The following is an 11,565-nucleotide window of genomic DNA, read 5'->3' as shown; positions in this document are numbered from 1 at the left end:
TGGTGAGCTTGAGTAAGACCTGTGCACCATTTCCATATTCAAGGTGTGCACATACATAGGACCATATAGGTAACAGCCATTACTAAACACACTTTCCTCTTGAAATGAACGGGGAGGCTGGTTTAAAAAGCAATGGCACATGGACAAGCACAATTTGATTAGTGGTTTCTAAGTCAAACACAGATCTTGCCACTGGTGTTGAAAGAAACTGATTGTTTCAAATGCTAAGCCGAGAACCCAGTCTTTTCATAACGTTGGCTGCACTTCAGCAAAGCACCTAATCATGTGAGTCGTTCAATGGGAAATCAATGTTAAGCTAAAAAGTTAAGCACAAGCATAAGAGCTTTGGTGAACTGGGGCCTTATTCAATTTCAGCACCCATGTTTTCCTTCCACATAAAGCAATAGAGTCATAACATAAAAAACAAAACATAAAAGCTTTTAATGGAATGCTCTAATCTTTAAAAATATCACACTGTTGTCTGGATAATGCTTTAGTTATTGTTGTTACAAGCAACACTTACAATCATTGTGATGGGAAGAGACTGGAGAAAAAAATATTTCCCGTTAGTTTAGTTTGAGTATGAGTAGGGTGACTAGACAGAAAGTGTGACAAATCAGGACAGGGGGTTGGGGGTAATAGGAGCCTATATAAGAAAAAGCCCTAAATATCGGAACTCTCACTATAAAATTGGGACATCTGGTCACCCTAAGTATGAGTATATAAAATGCTGCCAAATACAGCGTCATTTCCCCTTTACAGCCAATTCCCTCTAGTGTTTGTGTGGATCTTTCAGCAACAGAAAAACAAAACACCCAAAAAGGAGTGAAAGTGTGATGACTGGAGGGTAGTTAGTGTAACACCTATTTTTAAAAAAGGGGCCAGAGGCAATTCTGGCAAGTACAAACCGGTAAGCCTAACTTCTGTACCAGGCAAATGGATTGAAACTATAGTGAAGAACAAAATGATCAGACACATAGATCAATACGATATGAGGGGGGAAAGTCAACATTGTTTTTGTAAAGTTGAAACCAGGCCTCACCAATCTATTAGAATTCTTCGAGGGAGTCAACGCACATGTGGACATGGGTGATCCAGTTGACATAGTATTTTTGGACTTTCAGAAAATCTTTGACAACTAAGCAGTCAAGGAATAAGAGGGAAGGTCCTCTCATGGATCAGTAACTGGCTAAACATTAGGAAACAAAGGTAGGAACAAGTGGTCAGTTTTCACAATGGAGGGAGGTAAATAGCAGGGTCCCCCCCAAGGATCTGTACTGGGGACTATGATATTCAACATATTCATAAATGATCTGGAAAAGTAGGTGAAAAGGTGGCAAAATTACAGCCAATACAAAATTACTCAAGAGAAGTTAAGTCCAAACCTGACTGCAAAGAGTAAAGTGATTTCACTAAACTAGGTCACTGGGCAACAAAATGGCAGATGAAAATTCAATGTTGATAAGTGCAAAGTAATGCAAAATGGAAAAAATAACCCAAACTATACAAAATGATGGGGTTTAAATTAGCGGTTACCACTCAAGAAAGAGATCTCAGAGTCATCGTGGACAGTCCCCTGAAAATATCTGCTCAATGTGCAGCAGCAGTCAAAAAAGCTAACAACATTATGTACCATTAGGAAAAGGATAGATAATATAGAATAGAAAATATCATAATGCCACTATATAAATCCATGGTATGCCCATACCTTGAATATGGATATGACTGGGGGCGGGGAGGGGGTAATGATAGAGATCTATAAAATCATGAATGGTGTGGAGAAAGTGAACAAGTATTTATCCTTTCCCATAACACAAGAACCGGCAGGGTGGGGGTGGGGGGGGGTGTTTCACCCAATGAAATTAATAGGCAGCAGCTTCAAAACTAACATAACGAAGTATTTCTTCACACAACACAGAGTCGACCTGTGGAACTCATTGCCAGGGGATTTTGTGAAGGCCAAAAATGTAAGTGGGTTCAAAAAAGAATTAGATAAATTCATGGAGGATAGATTCATCAGTGGCACTTAGCCAAAATGGTCAAGGGTGTAACCCCATGCTCTGTGTGTTCCTAAAACCTCCAACTGCCAGAAGCTGGGACTGGACAATGGGATGGATCACTCAATAATTGTCCAGTTCTGTTCATTCCCTCTGAAGCATCTGGCACTGGCCACTGTCAGAAACAGGATACTAGGCTAGATGGACCATTGGTCTGACTCAGTATGGCCATTCTTATGATTTTCAAGCTACAAAAATGGGCCTGGGTCACTCAGGGGCTAGTGTACAACCTGAAACTACTTAACTTGTTTTTTAAACTCACCAGATTTCAAGCTGATAGGGACACTTGAAAGAGTAGAGATTTTACCAGCCGTATTTTAGGATCATATGATGCAATTCATACTCAGCCTATGACCTAACACCTGACTCAGACTTGGCACTGATTAGGCTGTAAGACACCTTTTCTCTCCCCCAACCAATGACATTCAGTCAGTTTATATTTTTGTCAGGGATTTCTCAGCTTTCATTTAATAAAACACACTTGCATGTGCAAAAGAAGGAATATTTTATTTTTTCTTAGGGAGAAGAGAAGTGGGAGGAGAGGGGATGGGAACTTTAACAGTTAAATTCAGATCACAGTAAGTTTAAGGACGGTGGGGGAGGGAAATCACAAGACCGATGCTTTACACATTCCTCCTTGAAAAAGAGGCAAATACAAGCAACCAAACTGGATATACCTATCTTATTTAGTCTTGCATAGTTCTAGTTGCTCTGGATGAAATTCCTTTTGGGGGGGAAGTGGCTCCCACAGGTGACTGATATTCATTGACAAATCCACTCACCTTTTTTTGTTTTGTTTGGCAAGTTAAGAATCACAGTTGAGCCCAGATGTGTGACAGCAGAGCGGGGGCTGCCATCGCCATGGGATCTCCTCCTCAGGAGTAGGCCAGGGACCTTTCTCCTAGGACCCAATCCAATTCTCATTGAAGTTCATGTTAATATTTCCACTGCCTTCAATGGGAGCTGGATCAGACCTGTACAGAGCTAGGGTGGGAGCCAGCATTCCCATCCCCTCCTCCCTCCCTCCCAAGCCCTGTGCATGTTGCCGGCAAGTCAAAGACGCCTGGTACGTAACCTGCTGAGTACTGGACACCATCGTGGTATGGATGAGCTAGCAGATTTTGCACTGGGGCTAGTAAGAGCACGAGGCTGATCTAACTGCTGTCCGCTTTGTTTTGCAGTCCATACAAAGCCTCCATCTGCTTCCTTTTGTTCTTTGCCCGGGTAATGGTCATCTTAAAGAGCTTGCAATAGAGCTCCACCGCCAGGGGGCTGTCGTCGTTCCCAGGGACGGGGTACGTGATGATGGAGGGGTTGCAGTTAGTGTCCACCACTCCCACAGTGGGGATGTTCATCTTGGCGGCATCCCGAATGGCCACGTGCGGCTCGAAGACGTTGTTCAGGGTGCTGATGAAGATGAGGAGGTCGGGCAGGCGAATCCCGCTCCCGTACTGGACATGGGCATTGGTCAGCAGGCCCCCCTGCCAGTAGCGGGTGTGGGCGTACTCCCCGCAGTCCCTGGCCGTGACCTCCACCAGGTGGCCGAACTGACGGTTGCGGTTGATGAAGAGGATGATCCCTTTGCGGTAGGCGACATGGGCTGTGAAGTTCAGAGCCAGCTGGAGGTGTTTCATCGTCTGATCCAAGTCTATAATGTCCTGATCAAGGCGGCAGCCAAAGATATATGGCTCCATAAACCTGGGGAAGGAGAATGAGACATAAAGAACTCGGAACATTTTTATTTTTTGACTGACATTTCCAAATGCTCCCTGCCCCTATAGAAACTCTCCTACATTGGGGCATCAGCCAGCCTCTAACCAATGGGAGTCAAGGAGAAAATTTGCCAGGGGGCAGGTTATTCCATAATTGCCTTCTTGCACCTTCTTCTGAAGGATCTGCTGCTAGCCGCTGTCAGAGACAGGCCACTGGGCTAGACGGACCTTGGGTCTGATCCTGTCTGGCAATTCCTGTGTTCCATTTAAGGGAAAGGGCAGTTAAGGCCCTGATCAACCAATCAGATCCCTGCACCATGCCCCAATAGACAGGGGCTTGCCCAGGTGGATCTGGTTTTATTTTGGTTCTAAACCAACCCACCAGCCACTCAGCTCATTACACTGTCAAGTATCAGGGGGTAGCCATGTTAGTCTGTATCTACAAAAACAACAAGGAGTCTGGTGGCACCTTAAAGACTAACAGATTTATTTGGGCATAAGCTTTCGTGGGTAAAAACCTCACTTCTTCATTACACTGGAATCCCAGAATATCGGGGATCTTTGGACGCCTAAAACCTTTTGCTTCCAATGCTGCACGCCCGTGTGACAGCAAATAAAATAACCTTCTCTGTGCTATGACAATCAAACACAGACTTATTGCCAAAGTCATTAGGAAGGAGCCACCTTGCAAGCACTTTACAGGGCAAATAATCTTACCCTTCTTTTAACTAAAGACCGGATCCAAAGTTGATGGAAATACAGTCATTGACTCAATGGGTGTTGGCTCAACCCCAAGGTGCCACATCAAAGTTGTGTAACTTACCTGTGACGGCAACCTTTTTTATGCCCCAAGTGCACTCTGGCATCAAAGAGCTCTTTCAGGGAGAAGAGCTCCTTCACGTTGAAGAAGTCCGGGTGTCTGAGGGGCTCGGTTATAAGCTTTCTCCTAATAACTGAAAGAAGGACAAAAAAGAGGTTTGAGCTCTGCCCCCAGTTTGTGCAGCACAAAGGTTCGGTTGTGGTGTGAAAAGGAGAGCGTCATTTAGTCCTGGATTGCCAATAACAGCACAATGTTTGGGCGTGTATATGGCGGTTAATGCATTTATACAATCCCTTCCATCCAAGTATCTTAGAGCTTTACACTTCAAGACTCATATTATTTCTCTCTTCTTACATACAGGGAAGCAGATATACAGAGAAGTTAAGTGACTTCCCCAAGGTCACACTGGAAGTCTGTGGCAGAGCCAGGAGTCCTGACTCTCAATCCCAGACCTTAGCCACAAAATCTTCCTTCCTCTCCTAGGTGCGTGATCAGATAGGTTAGAGGGGAATCTAATGTACTGAAAATCACATGCATAGACAATCTGAAAATTAAAGTAGCCAACAGGGCTTAGAAGAGATGCTCATTAATTTAATGATACATTATCTTCTGGCTTAAAGCAAACCTAGTGGCTATCAGAGAGGGATGGTTGGCTTAACTCAACTTGCTTTGGATAGTAGAAGCCAAATAGCCTGGTTGCTTTCACTCTCCTAAAGTAGGTAGGGCCAGGACTCTTACCAGTGGGGTCCACCTGCTGATTCGCTTCCGGGGCAAGAAGAGTTCCAAAAAGTCGACTGCTGAGCTGTGAGGTACTGGGAGCAGCTTTCCCCAGGGACCCCAGGCAGCGAAACCTTGGTACCCCTGACAATGGAGAGAAGGGAGAAATTAAACAAAAGCTTTAAACAGATGGGTAGTAAAATAAAGACACCCAACAGAATACGTTGTAGCACCCACAAACACTAAGGCTTCCCAAGTCCTTGAAACACAGGTTAATATTAGACCCACTTCCCAGAGGCGCAAACCGTGGAGAAGTGGTGGAGAAGTGGCTTGCGCAGGGCCTCTCAGTGTTAGAGCCTAGTTTCCTAAGAAAGATCTAAGAACTTTCTCTCCTCCAACTGGGCTCTGGGAAGTATGAAGTGTGCACACCAGATGGCAGGGAACATGGGGCAGGCTCTGCATAAGGGATACTGGGACCTCATAACAAGTCAAGCAGCCCCCCTTCCTCTAGCAAAACATAGAGCAGACACCCTGGCAGGGGAGAGGGTAGGCAGCAGGGGGCACAGGCTTAGGAGCTCTGCTAGGGAGAAGAAGGGGGAAGCTGCTACAAAACCAGCGGCTCGGGAAGTTGGTTGCTTGATTTCGGTAACAACCCCAGGGGCTGTTTCCCGGGGAGCTAGACTCCAGCAGCATAACCCCACAAGAGGCAAGTCTCCAGATCGCCGGGGGAGTTCTTAAAGCCCCAGCTCCTGGAATCAGGAGATGGCAGGAGAAGCTCAGCTCACATTTAAAGGCAAGTGTTTAGCGTCTGTCACCCACAGGGCTGCCCAGAGGATTCAGGGGGCCTGGGGCAAAGCAATTTCGGGGGCCCCTTCCATAAAAAAAAAGTTGCAATACTATAGAATACTATATTCTCGTGGGGGCCCCTGCGGGGCCTGGGGCAAATTGCCCCATTTGCCCCCCCCCCCCCCGGCGGCCCTGGTCACCCACGTGCACCCTCCAGGCTCAGACACCAGAGAGCAAAGGACCAGGCTCCATTTTTTAAAAAACGACCTCCGGATTTTTACGCCACTGGGGATTTTTACATGCTGGAGGTTGGCCGCCCTGCCCCAGCCTGAGACCCCCCAGGGAAAAGCCTGGCATAGCCACGGCCCAGGGCAGCAGAGAGGCACCTTGCACCGCTCGCCTGGGCTCGGATCCGCCCGCCTGTCCCCAAACTCCGCTCCCCGCGGCTCCAGCCCCCCTGCAGCCCGAGTCTTTGCACGCAGGGGAAGCCCCGTCTCCCCGCCTCACCCGCCTGCAGCAGCCTGGCAGCGGCCATCTCCGGAGCGGAGCTGCGGCAGCAGCAAGCCCGGGCAAGGAAGGGCGGCTGAGCTTGCTGCACCGGCCCTTTCCGCTTCCTCCAGCCGCAGCTCCGCCCTGGCTCCGGGTCCTGCCCTGCCGGGGTGCAGCCGCCAGCGGCGAGCCCGAGCTGCCCGCCCTGCCGCGGGCTCGTCTGCAGGGCCGGGGCCGGTGTAACGAGCCAGACCCCGCAGGGAGCCTGTAAATGCCCCCTTCAAAGGCAGACGCTGCAAAAACCTGCCCTCACAGAGCAGGTGTTGGCTGGATTCCTAGCCGGGGCCGACTGGGTTTCTCCAGGGACCCGCACCGGTGTGAAGCGCTAGAAACAACCATCGGTGCTGGAACTAGGGGGGCTACAGCACCCCCTGGGTTGAAGCACTTTCCCATACTGTAGATGCAGGGTTTACAGTTTGGCACAAGGGCTCCCAGCACCCCCCCCCTGTAAACATTGTTCCAGCCCCCCTGGAAGCAGCCGGGTTTATTGGTGAGCAAATGCCTGTTCCTCAGATCAACCCCCTTTTTAGAAATGATCAGTATTGATGGTTTGGACTGCGGTAGCCCTTCAAAGCCCCCGTCACAGATTAGGATCCCCTTGCGCAAGGCGCTGTGCACACAGAACAAAACGATAGAAGGTCAATTCTTTGCAGCAGGGAGTAAGTATGGGATAAAAGACAACAGGTGCAGACAGAAGGGGAATGCCAGGAAACAATGAGAGAATATGGGTCAGCAAATGCACCTTCAGTTCTTCACTTCAGCAGGGTTCTCTCTGGTACATTTACAGATGGAGAAGGAGGCATGCAAAATACTCTCAGGAAAACCTCTGAACTAGGGGGACTGAAAGTAACAGAACTAAGGGCTTGCTCCTGTAACCACTGCAGGGCTTAGTAGGAGCTAACACTGCCACAGCCCTCCAGGGACTACTCCCAGTGGTGTGCATGGAAAGTGTTCCTAAGCTGGACCCTTGTCTAAGAAACAGTACTGTGCCTTTAAGGGCCTCTCTCTTTGTTGCCAAGTTACCACCTGTCTCCTAGCAACACAGTTTGTTACTTAAGCACCCTGTTTCTTGTGGGCCTGGTCAATTTCCTGCCTCTTTGTCCAGCTTGGACCAGAGTCCCAAAAAGGTCTTAGCTCAAAATGTCCCAGGAGCATCTGCCGGAAGCCTTCACCACCTGTAACAAAGAGGCAGAGGAGGGTCGGTCCCAGAGAACCAGTGATTACTACAGAGTTAATGACCATTTGCCAGCCAGGTTCAACCACCCAGGATGGTTTCGGGGCTACAGGTGAGGGGAAGCTGATACAACTTGTGATATGAGCAAAAGCAGCATGCTGAGAGAGAGGGAGGGGTTCATGGTGCACCCAGAGGTTGCCACACTTTGCAACAATGACCTGAGATCCTGTGAAGTCATCATGACCTCTGCAAGATTGTGAAAATGATACCCATTTTAAGGCCCGAAAGGCCTCTGGGATGTCCCCCATTACCTACAGCCAGATTAGCCATCATGGCCAGAGGTCCCAAGTGCGCTTTGCTCCATCTTCATTCAAGCCCCAGCTCTCCAGAGTCAAGCATGAACAGAATTGTCCTTGTTCTTAAATTCCTCCAGGATCCTTGTCTTGCTGTTTCCTCAGCAGACATTTCCTCTCTGCCCCATCAGTCTCACTGCTGGTGACGAGAGGACATGCGAGGTGGATTCATAGTAGCAGGAGACAGGTACGTCTACAGTACGAAATTATTTCAAAATTATTCTATTTGAATTTTCGGATAGTATCAGGAGAAAGGCGGTGCACCGTCTGCTGGCAGTATGGTGTCTGCCGTAGCTTTCACGGAGGGAGGGGCGAGTGACGACACACACCTAGAAACACCTGTGTGAATGTTTTTGCCCCATCATGCACTGGGAGCTTAACCCAGAATTCCAATGGGCGGCAGGGACTGCGGGAACTGTGGACTGCTCCAGCATTCATTCGATGCTAGCCTCGGTACTGTGGACACACGCCGCCAAATTCACGCGCTTTAGTAGGGACACACAAGACCGAATGTATAAAATCGCTTCCGAAAATTCAAATAATTTCGAAATAATTTCGTACTGTAGACGTACCCTTAGAAATGCCTTCTCATCTCTCCCCACCTTATCCATTCCCCATCTCATCCCAAAAAGCATCTTTTCCTTTGTCTGCACTTCTTAATGTCCATCTGTTACTGTAACTTATCTCCATAAACTGTACTATTTAACTCTGTAGAGTGCTGTGGGATACAGTTTGTATGAAAGAAACCATACCAAGTAAAATTACATTCTATTGTGTAGAACGAATGAGCCCCATCCAAGGTACAGGACCACCAACCAGATCTATGGAAGCAAAGCGCCTACTGTACATGAAATGCCAGTAAGTATATGCAGCACAAGGCTAATTACAGTGTGTATCAATCTTACCTTTTAAGTGAACTCTAGGTACCTGTTGAGGAATAAGTTATTTGCTTTATCTGTAGGAGTACTTTAAAAAAATACTCAGCTACGCTTTTTGCTTTGTTCCTTTAAAAAAATATCAATTCACTTCAGGCTAATTCATTACCTTCCTTACAGGAGTATCTACGGTTTGCAGTATTTTAAAATGCATATATTATCCTGCAGGCACTGTTTACTCACCCTCCTCTGCCCAGAAATCGCCTTTTCTTGGCATGAGCAAACTGGGTAGGGAAACAGTACGTGTGTGGCACAGCCAACCAGAATACAGGCACAGAATACTGAAAAGTAGTCAAGGGAAATTGGCAAGGGGGAATTCTGATGTTCAGAATTTATTTTACCCTTATACCTTTTGTTAAATTTAAGGGTTTTTGATGGTGGCCAGCAGTGGTTCAAATTTAGGTCTCCTGTATAAGACCCAATAGGCGAATTTTTCAATTGCTATTCAATTTTGCATTTCATGTTGCCATGCCAGCAACTTACAAAGGAAGGAAAATTACAGTAATATAATTCATGAAAAAACTGAGGGGCACCATAGTTCTATTTTCATATTGTAGGTCTCAGCAGATCTTTGAAATCAGAAGGTGGGATTTTCAGAAGCCTGTAAATGACTTTCAGTGAGACACGTGCTCTCATGTCACTTAGGGGCTTTTGAAAAATCCCACCCAGAAGCTTTGGTATCTCCAAGCAGTGAATTTTACAGTATAGGAGGGTTAGAAAGAAAAGACGCAGTAGTTTAAAAGGGGGCAGATGCACTGATCTAGAATCTCTTTGGAAACACACTGGAGTAGGATCAATGATTTTTTAATTGGACACAATATATTCCCCTCCTAAATAAACAAAAAGAGTTAGTCTCTGGCAACTTGTGGCTGAAGTCTGATGCCAAAGAGAACAAGGTGTTTACTCACAAACACCCCCACAAACAATTATACTACTACTACTACGTAAAAAAAAAAAAAAAAAAAAATCAGAAAAACCGAGGTGGAACATAGGGATTGCCAAAGTGAAAAAATAAACTATAACCAAAACCACACACAGGGAAATGTGTGATGATCAATGCCTGAAGCTTCAGAAGGTGGCCCTAGTTCTTCTCCCCACTCACACATAGTATACCTTTCTGCGATAGAAGAATTAATACACTATGTAAGAATTTCAGTTTTTGAATTTAGCTGAAGTTGGTGTAACATCTCTGGCCTGCTCCACTCATGTGCTGCAGAAACCAGCACCCTTGCAGCAAAATTTAGGACAAGTTTCCTAGACTACAAAGCCCTTGATTAAAAATACGCAAACAATGGGTGGATGTGTAGGTGTTTTTTTTCCTGACCATGGCTGGTGTTTGGTTCATGCTTTGAAGCATGAAGATTTAGAGCCCTTGTAATTATACCCTAGCTCTTGTAAAACACAGAGATGCTATTCATATGGGTATCTAAAATATTTCCTCTTGCTTTTCTCCCCCACAGACCTCCTTTAACATTACCTCACATGCATTTTCAAAACATCTTGGAAAGTGTGGCATGTATAGGAATAAAGGGCTCAACACCTACATGGAGAAAAGTGATGTGACTGGCATAGATAACCTTATCACCTTCTACGACAGACTCAACTTTCACCCCAGTTACAATGGCAGTGGGCCATCCCACTGTGAATAATGTTTCAGCCATAATGTCTGCAGTATGACACCTGTTCTTCAGTTTACTGTCTACTGCCTGGTTAAAAAAATCAAACAAGCAAACAATAGCATTGACATTTCCTTAGGATTTCTGCTTCTCTCCTAAATCAGCTCCTAAGACTCTCTTTGAAAGCATGACTGGAAACAGTGCACTCCTGCACTGAGTGATGTTAAATATACTTCCGTCTGCCACGTTAGCTTGCAGGATGATTCACCACAACAAACACAGGCTTCTGTTACAATAATGCTACATGCCATTAAAGCATCATTAAGCTGCAATGGGAACCTTGTATTATAATGTCTGACTTTAGGTTATCTTGCTGAAGGAGAGCCTAGATCCAATGTTAGCATGACATAGTAGGAAAGGTCATGAAAACAGAATAAAATGGGTAACTGAGACAGGACGACATCGCTGTCATTGAGAGAGTAATAAGAGCAAAATGTTGCTTTAGAGCAGGTGTGTTAATAAAGAAAAAAAATCCGGAAAAATGTTTGTTGTTTTCTTAAAATGCCTGTGAACATAAGTGAATTTAATGCTTGTTAAACATAAATGGATGGCTCCACTCTACAGTACAGCACAGGCAGTCAGCACACACACTTTCCCATGCCACGCTGCCCTGCCAGTGTGCCTCAGGAATGCCCAGCAAACACCACTGCTGGGTATGTCAGAGAAGTTCTACGGCCCACTCCTATCTTGGGTCTCTGCTAAGATTGCCAAGTAAGGGCTACACTTATTCATAGATTCCAGGGTTAGAAGGGACCATTGTGATCATCTAGTCTGACTTCCTGTAGA

General features: G+C 46.2%; 2 protein-coding genes across 2 annotated transcripts; one reads left to right on the top strand and one right to left on the bottom strand.

Annotated features, from left to right (window-relative positions):
• Positions 1 to 2,545: 2,545 nt before the first annotated feature.
• On the bottom strand, positions 2,546 to 6,681 carry MRPS2 (mitochondrial ribosomal protein S2). Its single transcript, XM_024206651.3, has 4 exons — positions 6,600 to 6,681; positions 5,328 to 5,450; positions 4,593 to 4,722; positions 2,546 to 3,755 (listed from the first exon to the last, which is right to left on the bottom strand). Exons 1-4 carry the CDS (start codon positions 6,625 to 6,627, stop codon positions 3,212 to 3,214), a joined length of 825 nt encoding a protein of 274 aa, XP_024062419.2. The 5' UTR covers positions 6,628 to 6,681; the 3' UTR covers positions 2,546 to 3,211.
• A 1,100-nt stretch (positions 6,682 to 7,781) lies between these two features.
• On the top strand, positions 7,782 to 10,816 carry CUNH9orf116 (chromosome unknown C9orf116 homolog). Its single transcript, XM_024206640.2, has 3 exons — positions 7,782 to 7,927; positions 8,948 to 9,026; positions 10,564 to 10,816. The coding sequence occupies exons 1-3, from the start codon at positions 7,782 to 7,784 to the stop codon at positions 10,750 to 10,752; spliced, it is 414 nt and encodes a 137-aa protein (XP_024062408.2). The 3' UTR covers positions 10,753 to 10,816.
• Positions 10,817 to 11,565: the final 749 nt, after the last annotated feature.

The sequence above is a fragment of the Terrapene carolina genome, unplaced genomic scaffold (assembly GCF_002925995.2).
Source record: "Terrapene carolina triunguis isolate 2854851 unplaced genomic scaffold, T_m_triunguis-2.0 Scaffold238, whole genome shotgun sequence".
In the NCBI taxonomy this organism is placed as follows: Eukaryota; Metazoa; Chordata; order Testudines; family Emydidae; genus Terrapene; species Terrapene triunguis.
This window is presented reverse-complemented; position numbering and strand designations above follow the sequence as displayed.